At 42.5% G+C, this 24,353-nt stretch overlaps 1 protein-coding gene across 1 annotated transcript in view; it reads left to right on the top strand.

Moving 5' to 3' along the window:
• Positions 1–24,353, top strand: part of LOC132807653 (deleted in malignant brain tumors 1 protein-like) — a 77,529-nt gene that overhangs the window by 21,039 nt on the left and 32,137 nt on the right. Inside the window, exon 2 of the mRNA XM_060821705.1 lies at positions 2,809–2,940. Coding sequence (XP_060677688.1) covers positions 2,809–2,940 — 132 coding nt within the window. The remainder of the gene's footprint in view (positions 1–2,808; positions 2,941–24,353) is intronic.

Here is a 24,353-nt window from a genome sequence, read left to right as displayed (position 1 = left end):
TGACAGCAAGGCAGCGGAGGTTGGAAATCAGAATTTTCCTTCTCTTTGCCAGGAAACAGCCCGCCTGTGGGTGGGTTGGGTGGGGTGGGGGTGGGTGGGACGGTGGGCGACGCCTCTCCTAACCCTCCTTATACACGTCTTGCCGAAATCTTCTCATCCACATCTCTCCCAACCCTCCTTATCCACATCTCTCGTAATCTTCCTTTCCTTACTCAACTCCTATATCATTTATATCCTCAATCCCCCACCTTACCAAACTGTCCCACATAACTTACATCATTGTAGGTCTCACTCTCACACCCCCACCCCCAAACCAGGTCTCTGCCCCACTCTCATCTTTCTCTCTCCCTCACCCTCCACCATCTGCCCATGTTTCTCTACCCCAGATCCCATTCCACTTTCTGCCAAACTGACGCCTCCCCACCTCACCTGCTGTTGCCCCCAGACCCCAACCTCACACCGGCATCCCTCTGGATCTCTTTCTGTCTCTCGACCCCGCCTCCAGTACGTTTGTAGAGCTGGGAAATGGTGATGTTCTAGTTCTCGAAGCACAGCCAAAGCTGCTGTAGCTGGGCATAGGCCTCACCTTCTCTGGGACTGGTCTCAGGCTCGGGCTCCTGTCACTTGTCCTCTCCCAGGCAATGGCCTTCCAAGCCAGACAACCAGGTTTCCGTGCCATGCTCCGCCGTACCGGAGTCATTGGGAGCCTTGGCTTTATCCATGGGTGGCCATGAACCGTCCGGTGCCTCGTCGTTTTCCTCTGGCTGTATTCAATATTTGTGCAGTCGCTAAGGTTGGACCGGTTTCCTGTCTTCCGAAATCTCATTCAAATACCAGTTAAGAACATAAAACTTTCATCTATAGTCCATGTGTACACATGATGTAGGAGCAGAAGTAGGTCATTTGGCCCATCGAGTGTATTCTGCCATTCGATCATGGCTGAGATCTGTCTCAACGTCTTCCTACTACCTTCTACATGGAAATTCTTAGACCCTTGTCAATCAAAAACCATTCTGTGTCTGTCTTAAAGATGCTCACTGACTTGTTGTCCATAGTCTTTTGTGTTCCATAGATTCGCCACCCTTAGGCTGAAGATATTTCACCTTATTACAATTCGAAAGAGTCATGGCTTCACTCAGATATTGAACTTAACAATAACTGTCCAGTTTTGTTTTTAGCAATTTCTGCTTCCATTGATTCCCTCAATCACTTTGAATACTACACCAGTCACAACTTGAGAGAAAATGATCCAGAAATGGAAAATCCTGAGGTCAACGTCAACAGTATTCCATGTGTGTCCGTGATCACTTTCTGACAATTCACTTTCTGTGCCGTCCAAACTTGAAAGATGTGAAACGTCACAAGACTGAGGAATGGCAATGTCACTACTGGCTGTTTCATGAGGCGGGTCAGGTAGAAAGAAAGTTGCTGTTTTTGTACCACGTGGTCATGGACATGGTTCATCCAGACAGAGCCTGTCAAAAGCATACTCAAAGTATTCTAATTGCAATTACCAGCACACTTGACCCATAGCCTTGTATGTCTTGGCATCTCACGTGAACCACTGAAAACTTCTTAAATGTTATGAGTGTCTTTTGTCTCTGTCGCCCTTACAGGTGGCGAGTCACAGATTCACAATAGCTTCTGGGGGAAAATAATTTTCCTCACATCCTCTTTACTTCTCCCATCGCTTCCCTAAAATAGATTACCCTGATCATTGATCTCTCCACCAAAAAGATATGTTCTTTCCTGTCCTCATCACTTATATCCATCATAATTTTATCATGTACCTCAACTATGGCCGCGACACTGTGTCCACTGCTCCAAGTCATTCAACAGGACGATATATGCAGCTGTAAGTTGCTTAGCAGCTCGAAGCTCTTGCTCCACTCAATGAGTTGATTTCTGGCTCTGGTTTGACCTAAATCCAGATATCTGTCTTTGAAACACATCCCATAATACATTTGATCCACAATAATCTAGCTCGCATATAAAATTAAGAATTGATCTGACATCAACTGTCTTTTGGGGAACATAAGACAGAGAACGTAGAATGTAGAACATAGAACGTAGAACATAGAACAATACAGCGCAGAACAGGCCCTTCAGCCCTCAATGTTGTGCCGACCTGTGAACTGTTCTCAGTTTGTTTCCCTACACTATCCCAAAATCATACCTGTGCTAATCTAAGGATTGTTTAAATCTCCCTAATGTGGCTGAGTTAATTACATTAACAGGTAGGTCATTCCACGCCCTTCCCACTCTCTGCGTAAAGAACCTGCCTCAAACATCTGTCTTAAATCTTCCATCCTTCGATTTGTGGTTATGCCGCCTCATACAAGCTGACGTCATCATCCGAGGAAAAATACTTCCACTGTCTAAACGATCTAATCCTCTGATCATCTTGTACGTCTCTATCAAATCCCCTCTTAGCCTTCTTCTTTCCAATGAGAATTCTAAACTTTGGACAACTCCTTACTCTTGCTTGTACCTTTGCTGAACGGTCTGACATTAGCGATTAAAATACACCCCCTAGTTCTGGAATAGCCCAACTTATTGATATTGGTTTTTCTTCATCCACCCAGTCTTATCCGCTTAATATCTGGAACATTTCGATCAGTTAACACTTAACTTTCTCATTCCTAATTTGCGTACTGCCTGCTCGTGCTGCTATTGCTGAATTATGTTAAACCACCTGACTCTTTGGATCCCACTTTCCAGCACTTATCTGGCAGCATGCATCTCAATTTCTTGTTCTAAGTGTTGTGGGTTGCAATTTCTGTCAGTGATACTCACCTTTTCCTCCAGGTCAAATTCGTGGTGACTATGACGATGTTGAGGCTGAAGACGCTAAATTGGAGGAAGGCCAGTTACACGTGGACAGTGATCCTGATGAACCCCTCACATTGACAGATGCTGACAATTGTCTTTCTTCACTTGGTGAGTTGAATTTCTGATACTTGCATCTTCTCCAGCTCTCTGTGCATTCACACTGCCTTCACTTCTTTCCATTTTGTGACCAACATAATTTTTAGTGAAAATCCAAGAACGCCATCCAAAACTATCTGAGCCTTAGGTCCACAAGTTGTCACGAAAGAAGCGCTGGAGCACTTGGAAGCGAAATTAATTTCAATAACATGAAGAATTACCTTTGAAAAAGCAAATTCGATGATCTTGATCATACACTACGTTTTATACCTCATTGAATTGATTCCAAATCTGCAAAACAATGAATCGTCAACTGGCTGGTTGGAGAATATGAACAATGAGGTTTGAAGTGCTCGACGTTTTAAATGTTTAGTTCTTTGTGGTCACTAGGAATACAGAGCCTGAGGACCTTCACTTGTAAAGTACAAATAGAGGCGTGTTTGATCTGGTTATTCTGAGGAACTGCACTCATACCCATTCCCGAGGAAGAATGAGTCTCGCTAAGTTGAACATCATAAATGCCAGCAACTCGTGCCATCCAGGTGAACACCCAGACCATCCAATCAGCATCTCTGCTATTTAAATATTGACAACTGGCCATTGGAAGAAATTTGTTACAATATTCCTGATTTCCCTCCTGATATACCTTGCATCATTCTCCATATTCTCTACCACTGAGTTCGTTTCTCTGACTTGTTTAATTACCTGTCGTGGTATCCCACCTTCAACATGTGCCTTTCACCACACTGCCAACGAAGCTCTGGCATTTTCAAGGAAGAAGGGTCATGGGAGACGTAACATCAACTCTGCTCTCTCTGTATTGATGATGCCAGACCTGCTGAGTTTTCTAGCAATTTCCTTTTTTGTTTCTGTTTGCCACCATTCATATTTCTTTAAGTGTTCTGGATCTCCTCTCAAACTTCCTCCCTCTTTCACTTCACTGTATGTAAACTAGCTGGCTAAATCTCTGCGAATTCTATAATGTAATGGTGTGTTTGAATCGCTTCGATACATTTTCAAATATTGCAATACTTCCATAAATCCTACCTAAGTCACAGATAAAAACCTAACTGACTGTGAAAATGATTGAATATTGTTGCTCATTCTTATAAAACTGATGACCGTGTCAATAACAAGGAGACATAGTTAACAATGAAAGACAACATTTTCGAAGCGATTTGAGGAAATTATTCACTTCACAGAGGCTGTTGGGTGTCTGGAATGTCTGGGATGCTGGAATTTGAGACAGCTGTAGATCATAACAGTTTTTTTGACAGTACACACACGATGCTCTGAAGAAAATTTACTGTACTGCATGATTCGATAGCTTCATAAAACAGCCTGTGATATGGCTGTGATCCTCCTGAACGCCAAGCCAGCATAGTCTGGAAACCTCTGAAAGGAGTCATTTGAATCATCCCAGCCCAGGTTACCACTTGCAATGGCTAGCCTTGCAATGTTACTTCTTTTGCCCTCTCAGAAAACCAATCCTTTTCCTACTGATAACTCACGTGTCTATGACGCCTTTCGTATTGACATGCAGTGAAATTGTGATACAAACTTTTACAACGTACCCATCCAACCAACAAGAACTACCTTTTGCTATAAGTTCCAGTGTTTCTGACGGAGAGGAGAGAATGGAGTTCCTTGGCTTTCTACTGAATTCTGAAATACACTGAGCATTATTTAATGTTGAAAATCACCATAGAAAGCTTGACATTTATTTTTCAGTTAAACGATTGACAGATGCGATGGGAATTTTCTAATTAGTTAGCAAAACAATTTTTACCGAGTCACAGAGATTATTGAAATTGTTTCATCAGTGTGAAAGAAAGCACAGACACTTCTTTATGTTGAACCTTTGACCAACATCCTGTCTGAAAAATCATGCATGAGCCAGTGATGTGTTTTTGGAAATGTCATCTCTGTTGTAATTCAGTATAAGACGCAGTCAGCATATGCACAGTAAACTCCTGCAAATCTGAAGACGATAATTACTATATAATAGGTTCAGTGACTGTTGTTTGTAGAATAAATATTGACCGCGTGATCACTTGCTGGTCACTCCTCTGCTACTCTTCAGAATAGGTTCCAGGCTGTCTTTTGCACACAGATGAGTGCGCAGATAGAGAAACAAGTCAACGTGCCTTCCAAATATGGCCCATCATCAGACAGACATTGCAGGGGCAGGTTTAACCTTTTATTCCCCGAACTCCTGGAGTGACAGCTTCAGCTGGGAATTAGCAGGTTCATGTGCTGTTAATGGAGTCACATGTGACTTGAACTCAAGTGGACTCAAATTATTATATTTATCTTTTCAGGTAAATGTTAGAGTCTATTGCAACACGGGATGACCGGAGACAGATAATAATGCGAGAAATTCACAGATGATCGTTTCTGCATTTGATTGTAATTTATCAGTATTTACTTTGGCTTTGAAATGACTATATTTGAATTCTGTATCCTTGTAAACTTCAATTTTGTGTGTTTTAATGAGTTGGAAGTGAAAATAAACAGATTGCTTTTTAGTTATTTTATGTGTATATATATTATGCCGATTGTTACTCAGTGTGAATTAATTTGCTCACTGTTGTGAATAGTGGTCGTATGGTTTATCAAAGAAGTATTGAAGAAATTCCATGTGCTATGCTTTGCTTTCTCATACACCATGAAGGAGGTTTTCAAACGTGTCGACTCAAAACATTCTACGACTTTTTTTTTTACTGTTTATTGAATGAAAGGTTCCCCTCCATCGCCATATTCTCGATGGACTGGGGTTTTGTCTCTAAGTGATGATGAATAATGCAGGTTGCAGGTCATCAGCTAACATTCGGTGATTACAAGTTTGTGTTGGGATTCTGTGTCCGTTTGTGGATTCCAGTGCCACAGTGCATGTGCGTGAGGGGCAGTGAGTGAGTTAGAGTGGATAGAATTATCTATGATTGTGCAAATCTATCTCTGAGTGTGAGTGTATTGGTTTGTGTGAGTACTTTGGAAGGCTCATTGAAGGAAGTAAGTGGATGGGAACTTAGAAAAATTAACTTACGGATGGATCTCAACCTCAGAGCTGCAGTTCTCTGAAAGTGGCAATGCGCACGGGTAACATGGTTAAGTAGTCTTCTGGCATGGTTTACCGCAACATTCCGGACATACGGTCTAATTTTTATGAAGTCAGGTAGATTTTTAACGAACATTAATGAGGCCTCATTTGGAATATTGCACACAGTTCAGGTCGCCATATTACCGGAGGTATATGGAGGCTTTGCAAAGGCTACAGAAATGTTAAGTCAGGATGTTGCTTGGTTGGGAGGGTATTATATTCAAGGACACATTGGACAAACTTAGTTTGTTGTCACTTGAACTTCCGAGCCTGAGGGGGTTCGGGGGCGGGGGTAACTGGAGGGCGTTTACAAAATGAAGAGAGGCACGGAAAGAATTGTCAGAGAGTCGGAATCTTTTTGTCCCAGAATAGAAATATTCATTAGTAGTGGACATACATTAAAGGTAAAACAGGTAAATTTAAAGGCGATGTGAGGGACGTGTTTCTTTAACACAGATATTTGTAAGTGTTTGGAATGTGGTGTCAGAGGAGGTGATGATGACATGTACAATATCAACTGTTACGAGGCGTCTTGACAGGCTTATGAATCGGTAGGGAGTAGAGGGATACGGATGATGTGGAGGGAAAAAGTTTTTAGTTTAGAAACGTGTCATTTATTCCACAGACATGGAAGGTTTAAGGGCCAATTCCTGTGGTGGATTGTTCCTTTTTCTTTTTACATCGCTGTGGGATAGCTGAGCTTTCTCTATCACTTATAGCCTGTACTATTGATCATGAAAGTAAATTTGATTTTTAGCTTCACTAGGTTGACGTCCCAATGTTAGATGTGCGCTCAAAATATTCAAACAATTGGCAAGAACGCGCAGAATCTGACACGTCAGGAAGTCCTTAGCACTGATGGAGGAGGGTGCAGCTATGGGATCCTGTCCAATGTGTGGTGCAGTATTGGCAGGGTCTTGCAAAATGGGAGGTGTGGATCTAAATAAACGGGGAGGGGTCACAAATTTTCCACTGCACGACATAATTGGGAAGGTTAAATTTTTGTTAGTGGAAAGGTTGAGGTCACAACATTTTGGAGGGACACAAATTCTGGAGGTAAATGTTTGAAGGGTGCACTTTGGAGAGAGAGCAGAAATTTTAAGTCAATATTTTGAAGTCAAAAATGCGGAAACAAAGAGAGATGGCGAGAGAGAAAAAATTAAACAAGGCAGAATGCGAAAAAAAGGAACAATGTTACAGAGAGTATGCCTGTGCCTGTGTCTCTGTGCAGTGTGATGTCTGCTGTTTTGGGGTTGAGTCCACTGAAATGAGGTTAACTCCTTCACACCTTTCTCCTTGTCTGTCCCTCGTGTGGTTAAAGTGATACAATGCCAAAGATCATGTAGACAAATTCTGACATGTGTGCACCACTGTTCTTTTGTGTACTTGTGTCTGTCAATCTTTGACTGTAATGAGGCACTCTTAGTGCTGGAGTGAAGTTTAAATGTGTGAATAAATCAAAAAGTGACTCAACAAAAGGCTCAGAATTTCTCCCTCCATTTTGTGTATAATGTCATACAATATCGTCGGGACCTACAGAGTACCCATAGCAATACACATCTGGGAAACTGAGAACCGCGAAGTTTCAAATCAGCAGCTGAGCATGACAGTCCCTGTGCATGATTCAGAGCTGGCCCATCTTCTCACCGTAATCGCCCTGACGACAAGGAATCAGGCAATCCACCAGGAAGGATAAGGATAAGGACGGCTACCTCACTGTGGAGAGTGTCCAAGACCTCCTGCACACCAGTGTATGCAGTGATTTTCCCTTTGACAGAACTGACTTTCAACAGATGCAGCGTTTCAAGAAGATTATCAAATGATACAGCGGGTCATGGATCAGTTGCAGAGTTTAATCCGGGGAAGTGTGAGGTGTTGCACTTTGGGAGATGAAATGTTAAGAAGGCGTCACAGTGTCTCAGCTGTTGACACTGTAGCCTCACATTGCTGGGCATGTGAATTCAATTCCTCGCTCGGGTGATTGTCTATGTAGAGTTTTCACGTTTCTCCCATATCTGTGTGATTTCAAAGGTTAAGTAAATTGGCCTTGCTAAATTGTTCACAATGTAGGGAATCTAATCTAATCTAATCAATGTTAAGGGACATGTTGGTTGGAAGATTTCTCATGTGAAACAAGTTAGAGGGGGATGTGTCTCGGCAGGATGCTCTTCAGAGAGATGATGTGACCTCAATGGGCCGAATGGCATGCATCAGCATTCACAGGACTCGATCCTACGATTTTACAGTTAATGACAGGCCTCCGAACAGCATTTACGAACGGTCGGATCTTGGGGTGTAAATGCATAGCTTCCGGATAGTGGCCACACAAGTAGATAGGTTGGTAAAAAAGGCATATCGCATGTTTGACATTATTGCTCAGGGGATTGAGCACAAGAGTCAGGACGTGATGGAGCAACTTTATCAGACTTTGCTGAGGCCAGACTTAGAGTGTTGCATTCAATATTGTTTGCCGCATTACAGGAGATTCGAGAAGTTATTGGAGAGGGTGCAGAAGAGGTTAAGCAGGTTGCTTCCTGGCTTAGAAGATATGAGCCTAAAGAGAGGCTAGAGAAACCTCAGTTATTTTCTTTTGATCTCGGGCGGATGAGGGGGTTCATGATAGAAGTTTATACAATGATGACAGGGACAGGTAGAGTTTAGACTCAGAATGCTATCCTCAGAGTTCAAAATTCGAACACTAGAGGGCATGCATTAAAGGTGAGAGGGGGAAAGTTCAAAGGAGATATGAGGGGCAAGTTTTTTTTAGACAGAGAGTGGCATTTGACTGAAACGGACTGTCAAAGGTTGTGGGAGAGTCAGAGATGATAAAAGCGTTTTAGAGGCTTTTAGAGCAGGACATCAATAAGCAAGGAATGGAGGGATATAGACCGTGGGAAGACACAAGGGACTAGCTTAATTTGGCGTCGTAACAACACAGCATCATGGGACAAAGGGCCTGTTGCTTTGCCGTACAGTTCAGTGTTCTAAAGAAGCTGCTCACGTAAAGTGTCTTGTCTGTTGTGCTATTGCCAGCAGATCGGGCGCAGTCATATCAGTTTTGGGCACTACCATTGCCAAAGTGAAATGAAATTGGAAACTTTCCTGGTATCTTTGAGCGTTGGCTGGTTTATTTTCCCAGAGCTACTGAGCGCCTTGAAGAAATTGAAAAAGGGATATTTCAATGCACTCGTCAACTGTTCTCGAAACTGATTCTGGGTCACGGCATAAATCGCAGCGTTTGTACAGCAACTGAGGAGCTGTAGCATGAAGCCTAATTCCTGGACAAAATCATGTATCCAGACAGACCAATGGCCTAATGACACCATTTGGTTCCAAATCGAATACAGCATTATCATTACCCACAGTAAGATGAATTTGCTGAGATAACCAATAGTAAAATGATGGATTTCCTTCGATTCTCCATTTCTGGGTCTCTGGCACTCTGACGAATAAGTCTCTTACGTGCTGTGCTACTCATGAGAATGTATCGGACGGTGAAAGCATTCAGCAGCAGAATCAGGACGAAGGGGAGAGCTGAGGTGAGAATATGATGGAGAAACTCTATTGTGACCCGGACACGAGATTCCTGCACAACATTTGTGACACGGCAAAACCAGGGCCTATTCATCAACCAGTACAGATTTGTTAATATGAAATACCAGAAAGTGTTCTTAAAACAGTTCAGCACAGTCACTGTTCCGAGAAACACAGGTACTGTTTTCGCATTGCAATATTTGCTTTTCAGCTCCTGGCAATATGTGGCCAAAAATCGATCAAAGGTGAAAGTGACAGTGAACCAAACAAAACAGTCAGTAACTGCATAAAGCAGGACTGCATGGATGTTGCACGCAGGGATGGTCTCCAGGAAGATAAAGTGGATAATAAACGATTGGTATGTGTCTCAATATCAAGTCGAAGATAATAACCAGTAGGTCTGTCGTTGCCATACCCACCAGGTAACAGGTGACACATTTGGAGAGACCACACTTGCTCCGAGATAGGAACATAATCGTCAGTGTGTTAACTGTGAGGAAGGACAGTTATATGACACGAGGTGCACAAAACCCGACACAATACACAAGGTAAGATCTTACCAACGCCTTATCTATTTGCACCAGTATGTCTGTGCTTTTATAATTCAGTCCTTTTGCAATGAATGCCAGGATTCCATTTGTTTTTCTTCTTATACCCGACAGCTGAATGCCGACTTTCTTGGATTCGTGCACAAAGACACTATTGTCAAGTGGAAAGTATGTATGGTCACTTTAAAATAGAAATTGTGTTGGGAAATTTGAAGTTTGCTTAAAGTGGAGTCTCAGCTGTCGTAATAGAAAATTTGGGAGATGGGTTATTCCAGCATAGGTACACATAGGCACATGGATACCTGGTTGCTGTTTTGGAAGCAGTTAGGATTTGACCTATTATTTCAAATTGTGTCCAGGATACCAGAAACCAATGGAAACTGAATTTTATTGATTTGCCACCTTGAAATATATCAAATTACAAGCATTTAATGAGCCATGGTGTATGTATAAACCCGGGTATTGAGTTAGTGACCGAGGTCTAGAAAGACATTATCTCTGTCGATAAAATTTACTGAGGAAGAGCAAAAGCAGAAGAGAAAGAAGTTACAATTTTGAGAGTTACTGGATCTGGTCAGTTTCTAATCGGAAGTGACAAAAACATCTGCATACATTCTGACATGTTACCCGAGTGGGTCACAGTTTTTGGAAGAAATGGACAAAAATCGATCGTGTTAGTTCTGACACCTGACATGACTAGACCATTTTGCGTGGACTTTTGGAAGAGGAACGCCGTGCCAAAACGTCTCCTATTCATAACCAAGATTGGAAGGCTGGGTAGAGAAAGTTGGAAAAGCCAATTTGATCATAAACTTGGACCTGCTGCCCCTTCGTGGCAGGTACCCAAATCAGAGAAAGCAAACCAAATGAGCTATATCAATTCAAAGTGATGCATTTTTGAAGGAAGAACGCATCAGTTACATTCCAAAGACTCACAAATGTAGTTATGGCCGGATTAACACATTATGCACTTTATGTGAATTTTCTAGTGATCTTTATCGAGTCATACAAAAATCACATGGTACAGCTGACGGAGCTCTTGGAACGATGAAGTGAAACAAAACTGGAAATAAACCTAAAGAGAACCGAAGTCGCAAAGACAAAGGTGCCGTTCCGTGGATTGAACATCAGTCATGGAAAGTTGACGTGAAGTCTCAGGGCGTCGAGAAAATTCCGTCACGACCCTCGAAGAAAGAAGTGCATCAAACGGAATCTACCGGAAGTTTGTTCCAAACCTCAGCTGTCGTGTTTCACTGCTGACGGATTGTTGAGCAGAACAACACCAAGAGGCATTTGGGAATTTAAAAGATGTACTAACAAATGCAGCAGTTTTAGCAACACCAAATTGTTTAAAACTCTTCAAAGTTGCAACTGATACTAGCGATTTTGGAGTTGGATCTGGACTGCTGCATTTCTGGATGACGGAATTGAACAGATAGTTGGCTACTTTTCAAAAACACCTTAATATCTACCAGACAAAATACTCCACCAACGAAAGAGAAGTTTTAAGTTTGGTACTGAAGTCACAACATTTTAAATTTTATGTGACAAGCAATGCGTCGGAGAAATTGTGTATACAGAACACTATCATCTTACATTCCTGGAAAGATTGAGTGCACAATGGACAAAAGAATCCACCTAACTGTTCTAATTCAATTTCCCAGCCCTTGGTTCATGGTATAGCCTGCTTTAGCATCGCAATTGCTTCATCAATCTGATGAAGGTTTTTGGTTCATGCAGATTGTGAATTCCAAATGGCCATCATCCTCCCTTGCATTAACGGCTCTTCCCGCATGAATAATTCAATGCCAAAATCACTGAGTCATCACCTCAACTCGAATAAGCTCGAGGCTGAGAGAATTCTTATTTTTTGGAACCAGGAAAGAGAATCAATTGAAGAGTATCAGATTTGTCATTGAATGGGACAAATTATTTTCCTCTTTTGTGTTGTAGATGTGTATGTTTCTATGACTTATGCTATTGTGGTGCAGACGGAATGGGGTTCAGAGCTAGCCAAGGGAAATGGATGTGTAGAAAACATGGATGGAGAAAATGACACTGGAGTTGAACGAGCTTCCCGAGAAATTTGGAGGGTTGACGATTGTGTCATAGAGTCACACAAGAAGCAAACAGATCCATCGGCCCAACTCGTCCATACCGACCACAATTCCCAATATGAACTAGTCCCATTTGCATTTAAGACATTCTGACCCCATATACCCATCCAGATCCCTTTTATATATTGTAATTGGACCAGCCTTCACCACTTCCTCTGGCAGCTCATTCTACACACGAATCACATGAAAAACCTGCCACTCATGTAAGGCTTGCCTCTCTTACCTTGAGCTTATGCCCTTTAGGTTTGCACTCAGCCACCCTGGGTGTGTGTGCGGGTTTGTGGTGCGGAGCCTTGCGTGTTCATGTCACCTATGTCCACCGTGACTTCATAAACATTTTTAAGGTCATCCTTCAGTCTCCTACAGTCCAGGGAGAAATAAGTCCTAGCCTATCTAACCTCTCCGGACAACGCAAACCTTCCAGTTTAGATAACAGCGTTGTAAATAATTTCTCATTTCTTTCCAATTAATAATATCCTTCCTTTTGCAGGGCGAGCAGAATTGTGTGTGGCACATCAAATGCGGCCTTATTGGATGTTATGGCATCACCAGATACATACCAGGAACGCCGACAAAAGCCGGAATGGGGTAGTAGACGCCCTGAATAATCCAAAGCATATCCTGAATGCGTGATGTTAGAGATATCCAATCCTGGGAAAGCCAGTAAAGTCCATCGTAGTAACGTCTACCCATTGTTTTAATGATCCCAGTTGGTCACTCTCAGATTCCAATCTCTTGCTCTCTCTGTCCAGACACTGCTTCCTGGATAGTGAGGGACCTGGCACTACCGCTGGCTTGGTAGGGTTAAAGGCTGCAAAGGGTCCCCCATTATTAAAGGAGGGAAGCGCCCTCCAGGGACACAATGAAGATGTGTTGAGACCGATTTTAATGACAGCTGATGTACAAACATGTTCCATTAACCCATCCAATTCCAGGAGCGTTCTACGCCACAAGAAAACTGAATATCATCTCTGGAGAAGGATTGTGCGGTGTCTGCCAACACCCTTGAGCTGTTCAGGGAGAGATGGGCACCGCAGGGATTGCAGTGTGTTATTTCCCCCTCCAAATCTGTTTTGATTTAATCCCTCCCCTCCCCTTCACTGTTTGATCACACAACATTGCCCTTTGATGTGAACAGCACTGCTTGTCACTGATCACTTGGGTGTTTCTTTTCATCCTAGTGGCGGAAATTGAATAACACTTTGTACACTATATGCCTTCCACTGGGTCTCACACCTGCCCACATACAGCATAGAAAAAAAAAGAAGAATAAAAAAAGGCAGGTTCTGTTCACTCTGAGAGCTGGCTCTGAGGGAGCTGGATCATTGTCAAGGACTTTCCACATGTAAATAAAAGATTTTTAAAATCAGGAGTGTCAGGGGTTTTGCTCAGTCTGAGAGCTGGCTCTGTGGTATTCAGGTCACTGTCATGTACAGTCAATAACAGAAGAAAAATGAATATCTTCCCAGTTTCATTGCTACATGTGTGAGTCAATGAGTGAGTGCATGGGAGAAGGTGAAGTAATAGTGACCGTCACATTTAAATATGTCTCTGATATTGGAGTGAGGTCAAGGGATACAGGGTTGTAGATAGTCTATCCCGTTTAGTAAACTACAATGGAATCGCTTTATTTTTCATTCGTTCACCAGACCTAGGACATCGCAGGTTGGACTCAACATATATTACCCTGTACCTCGTTCCCCCTTGAGAAAGTGGTGGTGTGCGACTTGGAGTGGAACTAGGTGAACAAGGGGTCACAGATATGGGGAATGCCAGGCCCTGCAATTTCCCCTCTGAGTCACTCACCATCCCACTTGGAAATCTATCGCCATTCCTTCAGTGTGGCTGAGTCAGAATCCTAGAATTCCCTCCCTAAACGATATCATTCATTTAACCTAAACCACATGGACATCAGTGGTTCAAAAAGTCATCTCACCACCAACTTCTCAAGCACAGAAAAGAACACATGCACACACACACGTCCGGACACATAAATCCAGGCCCATGCATGTAGAGATACCCACAAACAAATACCTGATGATTGTGGATAGATTCGGAGGTAATGGATTCATCTGTTAAATAAAGGCATGCTCATTTGTAGAATAAACTTATGTTAATTTGCACAACGGATTTGTTCAAATACACGATGTTAATTTGCAAACAGGACGGTAATGATCCATGCTTGTGTGCATGAGTGAGTGTCAGTGAATGAGTATCATCAGGAGTGTGAGTGCGATTGTCTCTGGGGGCATTAGTGAGTGTCTGACTTAGAGATGGGTGAAATTGTGTGTATGTCAGTTAGTGAGGGTGGAAGTGGAAATATCTGTGTCACTGAGTGTGTGTGAGTGACAGTCGGGGTGAAGTTGTGTTTCTCTGTGCGTCACAGAGTAAGTAAATGTGCAATTGCCTGTTTTGTCTGTGTGAATATCAGTGAGCGAGTGTGAGTGCATCAGTGAGTGCGAGAATGTAAGTGCAACTGTTCTTGATATTATGAGTGTGAATGAGTGTGTCAGTGAGTCCATGTGAGTGAGTGCAATTGTCTGTGTTTGTTTGAGTATGTGCAGGAGCAGCCTACATGATGACGAAGCTGTGTCACAGATACTGCGGAGGTTGCCCAGGCACTGAATTTACTGAACTCGAGTTTGAGCCCAGACAGGTGCAGAGCTTCCAAGGGGAAAATAAAACGTTGTTCTTCCAGCTTGTGCTGAGCTTTACTGGGGTACAATCGAAAGCCTGCAAGAGATACTTGCCAGAGAACATGGTGGTATTGAGAATATTCCCAAACTGACCTTTAAGCATTCCTTTGTCTGCCCAACTTTATTTTTCATCGCGCTTCCAAGTATCGTTCACTCCTTCATCCTCCCCCACAGATTCTCCAGCATAAAAACCAAACTTTTCCTGGTCATAATAAGTGCGAAGGAAGGGTTGCTGAACCGGAAACGTTAACCTTGTTTAGTCTCTACAAATTCTGCCAGGCCTGTTGCTCGTTTGCCAGCAATTTCTGTGTTTGTTTGCAATGAAAGCTTCAGCGCCATGACATGTTGGTAGTGATAAGTTTAACATAATTATGAATAAGGGATCACACCAGTAAAAGTTTCAAAACAGGTGAATGCAAAAGATAACAGTATTAGGCAGGTCCTGGGGAAATTAGATACGAACGACATGTTTTCATGGGAAATCTATTTTTAACAGGAAGGAGTCATTTAAAGTCCAATTGATAAGAATTCAGAATCAACACTGAATCAGAGTTGTCTAAACCGGAAACAGGCTCGTTGGTCCACTCATCAATGCTGGTCATGTTTTCCAAACTAAACCAATCCCATTTGTCTGCATTTGTTCAATTTCTCTCTGAACATTTCTTATTCACGTAACTATCCAAATGTCTTTTCAATTTTGTAACTGTGCCTGCATCAACGTGTTCCTGTGAGGCTGAAAGTTCAGGATGGCATGATTCGCAAATTGTGAATGACAGGAGTCATCGAATGTTTAGTCGGAACACGAAAACCAAGCACGGGTCTAGAAAGCTGAAATCAAGCAAAACCCTTGACGGGTACAAAGGAAGCTGGAAAGACGGTAACAGAGGAATTAGGAGTGCTAAAAGAGACCAGGAAATATTCTTGGCAAGGAGGATCAAGGTATTTTCTCCTAAATGAGGACTGCAGATGCTGAAGATCAGAGTCGAGAATGCGGTGCTGGAAAATCACAGCACGTCATGCAGCATCCAAGGAGCAGGAGAATAGACGCTTCAGGAATGAGCCATTCATCGTGATTCCTGTTTCATGATCAAGGGCTTATGTGTGAAACATCAATTCTCCTGCTCCTTAGATGCTGCCTGACCTGCTGAGCTTTACTAACACCACACTCTCGACTCAAGGCAACTTATTGTTGTGTTATGAGCAAGAGTTGGTTGTAAAAAGACTGAAGGGCAAAGGCGGATGTTTATGTCTAGGGTGAGAGGAAGGGGGTTAGCTCGTTAATGCATACCTCCCATCAGTATTCACAAAGGACAGTGGGATGAATTATGGCAAGATTAGGGAGGAAAATGTTGATGTTTCGTGACATTTCAAAATTAGGAGGGAGGAGATTTCTGATGTGTTAAAGAATCTTAGTTTAGATATGTTCCCTGGGCCTGCTGAGATCTATCCCATAGGACAGATAGATATTTAAGGACTTGGAGTAGGGATAATCACTGAGGCGTTTGTCAGAGACCTCTAGATCCTATTTAGCCACAAATGAGGACGCTGACACTGGACAATAGCCATTGCCTTTCGTTTGTTTAGAAAGAGAAGCATGATTAATTCAGGGAAATACAGGTCGCTGTGTCTTACATCCATGATAGGCAACTTCTTGGAGAAAAGTCTTAAGGACAGCACTAACACATATTTGGAAAAGAAAGGATCTATTAGAAATAGTAACAAACGTTTGCGTTGGGAAGTTGATTGAGTATTTTGAGGAAATGATGAAGATAATTGATGAGGATGCAATAGTAGATGTCATTGACGACAACGACTTCACGAAAGCAATGAATAGGCTCCAGGAATCTATCAGATAAAACGACAGGGGATCAATGGCTGTGAGTTGGTAAAGTTGATCGAAAAAATTTCTTTTTCAGAGAAGAGAGAGGATGCAAATTTTCGGGCTGTTTTTCTGACTGGAGATCTATGACCAGTCGTGTTACACAAGAATCATTGCTGCAAACTGTATTGTGAACAAAATATATCAGAGATCTGATTAGTAAGTTGGTAAGTCATGCTGCAAATGTATATGCCATTGATCAAGGAAACATTGACACAGTAGATGGGGAAGAGACTCTCCCGATCATAAATGTTACATGGACATGACAGCATAGATCCAAGTGATCTGTACCAGCAGCAAAAGTTAAGTGAGGATTTTTTTCTTTCATATAGTTCAGACATGGAAGGCTTTGCCTGGAAATCTGGGGAATCCAGATTGGAATATGCAGCTCCAGAAGGCATTGGAAGAGAATGCAAACAAATATATGCAAGGTTATGTGTTGAAAGAAGGATGCTGGCACTGGGTAATCATGAATGTTTGCAGAGCCAGTACAGACATGATTGGCCGAACAGCTTCATTCCACATTGTAACACCATTGCGATCAGTGATTTTGTGATTACAGATTCCCTTCAAATCTCCAATGTCAGTCTTTGATCACAATGCAAGATTGTTCTGACTTACTGGACTTCAAAGTGTTTTTCTTTTCTGTCAAGCTGCATTGTTCTCTTACACATTTGCCTTCCTATGCAATAATTGCGAAACTTTTGCATGGCAGATCAAGATTTAAGGTGTTGATATATATACAGATTCCCAGTTGCTGTTAGTCTGGTGCTGACTGCACTTTCTACCACCCCACCTCCTGTAAGAATATGATCCTTTACTTCCAATTCCTCCACCTCTGCTGTATCTGTTCTCAGGATGAGCACTTCCACTCCAGGACATCCCAGGAGTCCTCCTACTTCAAGTGTGGTAGTTTAACCTCCACCGTGATCAATAGTGCCTTCAATTGTGTCTCCCCATTTCCTGCCCCACTGTCCATGATGAGCCATCCGCCCAACTTAAACAAGAATCGAATCCCCTTGGACATAATTTTCCACCCACGAATCTCCCAATTATCCTTCGCGATTTTCACCACCTGCAATCAGATCCCACCACCAAAAATATGTTTTCCTCCCTACCCCTATTTGTGTTACGTATGGAGTGTCCCCTCTGCAACTCCCTTGTTAGGTCAGCCCTACCCACCAATCTCCACTTGACACCTGGTAACTTCTCCTGCTGCTGTAAGAGGTGCAAAACGTGTGCCCACATCTCCTCCATCACCTCCATCCATGGCGCCAAAGATTCAGCCCAAATCTGGTAGTGATTTACTTGTATATCCTCAAACCTCATTTACTGCATACATTGCCCTCGATGAGGTCTCCCCTAAATGAGACACTGAGCGCAAGCATATAGAATTGTTCAGGGCTCATCTCTGGTCTGTATGCGCCAACCAAACTCAATTTCTGGTGGTCAATAATTTCATCTCACCCTCCCACATCCCCCATGACATGTCTATTTGGAGCCTCTATCACATCCATAACTGGAGAAGAACACCTCTGTGTCCGCCTCGAGAGCTTCCAACCACACGGCCTCAACATTGAATTCACCACTTTCCAAATCTCCCCGTCCCCGCAACCCCATCCCAGATTCAACCCTCTGACTTCGCACCGGCCTCTTGTCCTGACCTACCTGCCCATCTTCCTTTCCACCTATTCGCTCCACACTTACCACCAACCGATCACCATCACCTCCTCCCTGCATCCACTTTTCACCAACTCGCCTACCTTTCTTTTAGCCCCACGCTCCCTCCCCCTATTTATTTTTCATCCCCTTCCCCTTCCAAGTCCTGATAAAGAGTTATCTTTCTTGCTTCTCAGATGTTGCCTGACCTGCTATGCTTTATCCAGCGCCTCACTTTATTAACTGAGAATATCGGAGACATGGTTAATAGGTTAGCAGATGACACCAAGACCGTTTGTATCACGGTTAGTGAAGAAGGTTGAGCTGTGCCCTGATGAAATACTCAATGAGATTATGTGGAGTCTGAAGTATAATTCCGAATTTGCCAAATTTTTCCTTGTGCAGTTTTTAATTTTGAAGGACAAACAGGCGACAACATTTGAGCACAGAATTTACCACAGTGCCAGGTGTTTCCTGTTGATTCAACAGAAAATGCAAAGTGCACAGTGACAGTTTTGTGGTTCTTTGGTTCTGCCGACTGAGAAAGTGTTTTTCACCTATTGAAACTTCCAAAAATGCTGTCGAATTCCAAATTATGACCTGCTGTAAACTATGCTTCTGCGTGTTTTCAGGCATCATTCCATGTCTGCCTGGGAGCGATTTATTGCTGGAGAATGCCCAGCATTTCTTATAATAGTATCGGTGTTTATGTGTTTTGCTCTCTCTGAACGATGAGGTTTCTTCACATGGTTGGCAAGTTGCCCTCTATCGTAACACAACCCATATATGATGTTAAATTCTGCAGCAGGTCTGTCAGACATGGCTCAGCCGCTGTCTTGTGAACAAATAGAGCAACACAGCGCAAGTGAAGCTGAATATTGTTTATCATGTGGGTGAATGTCACCAAACAGACTAAAATGGATGCACGTTTGTCAACATGATAACGCAATTAATGTTTTGCGAGTATTGGAAGTTTGAATTAAGAACAGAAAAAGCTGCAGAATCTTGGAACAAATGCAGAGTTAATATTTCGAGTCTGCAATCCCTTGCTCAGACCTGAAGGGGGCGGAGTACTGCTGGTTTATCTGCTGTTCATCTAAGATTCTCCAGTGAAATTGATTGTAAGAGTAACCAGAGCAAAAGGCAAAGATTGGTTTTATAGTAGTAAAGGGGTCATGTGGAATTTAAAGAGGTACTAATGATAATTGTGGTTACCAAGAAGTTACTGATCAGTCCATTTATATTTTCATCCCAATCACTTATTTGCGTTTCAAACAACCGACGACCCAACACTGACGGTGTTAGAACAATATTAATCACAGATTTTGAACTAACAGCCTACTTCTAAACTTGCTTTTGTCTTCTGCAAGCAAGCTAATTTTGTATCACAAACTATGTGACCCACATTTCAATCGGAAGTGTTCACCTGGGGAAGGGTAATTGGACATACTGGCCTTTGTTTCGGATTGGCTGATTTTTTTTTTCTGTCGACTGTCAGTGTTGAAAATTGACCATGCGTGGTCGCACATAAACAGCAGGACAAATCTAACAAGGCCGATTGTTTTCAAAGCAGTACACACTCCTTCAGCAAAAGATGTTGTTGAACGGATCATCAGCAGTGCTATCAAGCAATATTTACTTCGTAGTAAACTACAAACTAATACCTAGTCTCAGTCCTCAAAAACATTACCTCTCAATTAAACTTAGACAATGCTGGACAAAGCTCAGCATGTCTGGTCGCATTCAAGAAGAGAGAGACTGATGCATGGAATATTCTGCAAATGTCATGGTTGCCAGGCAGCTCCAACAAAAACAAGAAGCTTGACACGATCGAGGACAATGCAGCCCGCTCGATTGGCACCATATCCATAGACATCCACTGCAAACACTCAGGTATGGCAGTGTGTACTAATTTCAAAATACAATGCCGAAATTCACCAAAGCTTCTCAGAGTACTCCTTCCAAACTCATGACCTTTTCCATCCAGAAGGACATATGAAAACACTGCAAGTTCCTATCACCACCACCCATTATCCTGAGTTGGACATATATTGCTATTCATTCACTATTTCTGTGTCAAACACCTGATTTCCTTCCCTCACTGCATTGTGGGTGCACGTACACCATACAAATTGCGGAGATTCAAGAAGGCAGCTCACCAGCACGCTTTCAAGTGGCAAAAATCTGTGGGAAATAAATGCTGGCGGAATGAGTGATACCCATATCCCATCAATAACTTTTAAGTAGTTATGCGAAGTCAGCTACAGAGAAATTCTTTGGAGTACACATCATAATCTGTATTTCCTTTCTCGATGGAATGCACCACAAATTCTGATATGTCCCTCTTCCTGCTTCACATGCTCTAAAGTGCAAAGAAAGAATTGTTCAAACTTTGAGAATTGGTCAAAAGTTATTGATCATCACCTCCTGCATTTCTCTCCTAATTTCGTGGAAACTGTTGCCAGACTAAAGTGAACTTAGATAGGACATGATTCTGATGGGCCAACAGGTTTCCTCAGTGGAAGTTCAATATTTTGTATTCACGAGGTCGTGCATCGAATGGAATATGGGCTCTGATGAGGGACAGTGAAGGAGATGAAATTATACTCGGCCAGTCATCTTGAGGCCCTGGAACTGGATCACAAAGCACAATATGGCAGATGGTGGAATTTCAAACTAATATTTAAAAATACATTAACTGGTGTCTGAACATGAATCAATTGTCCTAACAATTCACCTGATCTACTTATGTAACTGAGGGAAGAAATGTGCTATCTTTAATATGTCTTGCCCATTTTTAACACTAGAACAGGAATAAGGTGTTAACTGTTCTCTGAATGCGCTTAGCAAGCCTCTTAGTGCAAGTCTAATTAGCAGTGGGAAAAAATGCTGCAAGCTAAAGAATTCTAAATCTCATAAAAAAGAATAGAAACGTATGAATCTGCCACTGTGGTTGCCTACCCAACCGTTTAGCATTGGACAGTTTGCAAGGAAAAAGCATCCACTGGCTAGTTGACTGAGCATGTAAAATTGTTAATGTACGGTAGATTCACGTAGCCAAACACAATATAGGCGGCAGGGTTAGGGTGTTCGAACGAAAAATACTGCTCCATCTTTATTTAAGTCAGATCAATGGAATAATGCATACAAGGTCTTTCAGCCTCGCTTATATTACCTGGTATCACGTCAGTTTGAAAAGGCTACCTTCACTACAGTGTGGAAACAGACCCTTCTGCCCTACTAGTAACCCATCCAGACACATTTTCCGTCTGACTAACGCACCTAACACTTTGGGCAATTGAGCACGGCCAATTCACCTAACCTCCACATGGTGGGGGGCGGGAGGGGGGAAGAAATTCACACAGACACGGGGAGAATATACAAACTCCACGCAGACAGTTGCCCGAGGCTGGAATTGAACCGGGGACCCTGGTGCTGTGAGGCAGCAGTGCGAACCACTGAGCCACCGTGGACAGGGTTGATATTTCATAACGTCTCTAGGACATCATTTTGAACCTTTATGAAGATTGTCGTTTTGGAGATCGGGCAGTGTGAGACCTAACAACAAAAAAATGAATCTTCTCAAATTATCGAGCATCTTTCAGCGACCATTTTTGGGAATAATGATCGTAAATCCACAAGTTTGAAAGTCATTCTGGAAAGAGATCAGGAGAGTGGAGAAATTTAGATGTCTGAGTTGAGGTAGGAATAATTTGAACATGATTAGATAGCAGCTGGCAAACATGGAATTGGAACCGTTAATTGTAGCTCAGTCTACTTTTGGAAAGAGGGAGTGTTTAAACGTAATATTTCCAGTATACTTCGGTAAGAGTGAAAAGCAAGCATATGAAAGTCCAGGAAGCACTACAATTCAAGAGATCTCGAGATTTTGATAATGAAAAAAGTGGAACGATATGTCAGGGAGAGCGCATGAAAAACAAAGCTGGAAAAGACATCAAGCGTGTGCTTTCTCCGTAAGTGTTTGCGTTTGTTTCTGAGTGTGTGTTTATGTGTCTGAGTGTTTATGTATGTGTGTCTGATTGTGTGTGTATGTGTGTCTGAGTGTGTATGTATATGTGTTTGTTTTTGTGTATGTGCGTGTGTTTCTCTCTGTGTGTGTGGATGTCGGTTGTTTTGTAAAAAAAAATCTCTTAGGAGGTAAGAGAGGAACCACTGCATATCTTTCGCAAGAGGATGAAGGAGAACACATCACCAGGCACTTTGTAAGCATATTACAGGAAGAGGTAAAGACTGCAGTCTTTGAGATCAAAGTAGCAAACTGAGCGTGGAGCCTCACGACTTAGGTGCGGTGTTAACAGAATATTTCTCAACTATATTCCGAAAAGGGAAATAAATTGTAGCTGGGGATTTTATTTGGAATAGTGAAGCTGTAGAATATGTAATAATTAATGGGGAAGAGGGATTTGATCCTGTGGTGTTGTAAAGCTGCATAAAATCCTAAGGCCTATTATTTTCTTCCAAGCTTCTATGTGATGGATGATAGGAGATTGTTGGGATCCTGGCGGACATACTGAACACTTCGCTGGGCAGCGGTATAGTGCCAGATGACGAGAGACAGATATTATTGTTCATTGAGAAAGGCAGCAACAATAAGCGAGGTAATCACAGGCAAGGTTGAGGAAACAAGGACCTGGCTCAGCTTCGGAGAATTTCAGGATAGCTGGGAATAAACTCAGAAATGGACTGAGGAGAGCAAGGAGGGGCACAAAAATGGCTAGGCGGGAAGGATTAGTGAAAACCCAAAGGCTTTATACACTTCGACTAGAAATAAGAGAATGATCAGACAGTGTGGAGAACCAATCAGAGATAGTAGGGGACCCTGTGCCTGCAGTCCGAAGGGGTAAGAAGAGGCAGTAGATGAGTTTTTTGCTTCAGGATTCACTAGGGTGAGGGACCTTTTTGATAGTGAGAACATCGTGGGCCAGTTTAATAGACTTGAACACGTTGATATTAAGAAATTCGATGCGCTGGAAATTCTGGGCAGGGTCAAGGTAGGAAATTCCCAGGGCCGGACCACATGTATCCAAGTGTACTCCGGGAAGCGAGAAATGAATAGGGAAATCCTTGGGGCAATCTTACGCCTGTGGTAAGCAAGGTACTGGAAATGATTCTGATAGATAGGATTTACGAATATTTGAAGAAGAAAACATAGTTTGATCCAAGAGAGTCAGGAAAGCTCTGGGAGGGGCAGGTCATGCCTCACAAACCTTCTTGAGATTTTTGAAGATATGACAAGCCAAGTTGACAAAGGTCGAACAGTGGATGTGGTGTGTATAGATTGCAGTAAGGCATTGGTAAGGTTACCCACCCACCGTTGACTTATTCCGAATGTTATCAGGTATAGAATATAGGGAAATTTCGCTATATTGTTATGGGTGAATTGTCTGGTCGAAAGAAGGCAGCAAGTGCTAGTGAATGAGAAGCATTCTATATGGAGGTTTGTGACCAGTCCTGTCCGACAGGGATCTGTTATTGGGCCTTTGCTCTTTGTATTTTTTTTTAAATGTTGTGGATGAAGAAGTGGAAAAAATATGTCAGTAAGTTTGCCGATGACACAAATGTTGGTGGTGATATAGATAGTGTGGAGGACTGTTGCAGGCTGCAACAAGACATTGACAAGATGCGGAGCTGGGCAGAGAAGTGGCCGATGGAGATCAACCTGGACAAGTGCAAAGTGATTAATTTTTGGAAGGTCGAATTTGAATGTTGAATACACGGTTAATGACAGGATTCTTGGCTGAATAAAGGTACAGTGGGATCTTAGGGTCCACGTACATCAATCCGTCAAAGTTGCCACCCAAAGTGGTAGGGTTGTTCAGAAGGCACATGGTGTTTTGGCTTTCATTAACAGGGGGATTGAGTTGAAGAGCC

This window comes from Hemiscyllium ocellatum, assembly GCF_020745735.1.
Source record: "Hemiscyllium ocellatum isolate sHemOce1 chromosome 27 unlocalized genomic scaffold, sHemOce1.pat.X.cur. SUPER_27_unloc_2, whole genome shotgun sequence".
In the NCBI taxonomy this organism is placed as follows: Eukaryota; Metazoa; Chordata; class Chondrichthyes; order Orectolobiformes; family Hemiscylliidae; genus Hemiscyllium; species Hemiscyllium ocellatum.
This window is presented reverse-complemented; position numbering and strand designations above follow the sequence as displayed.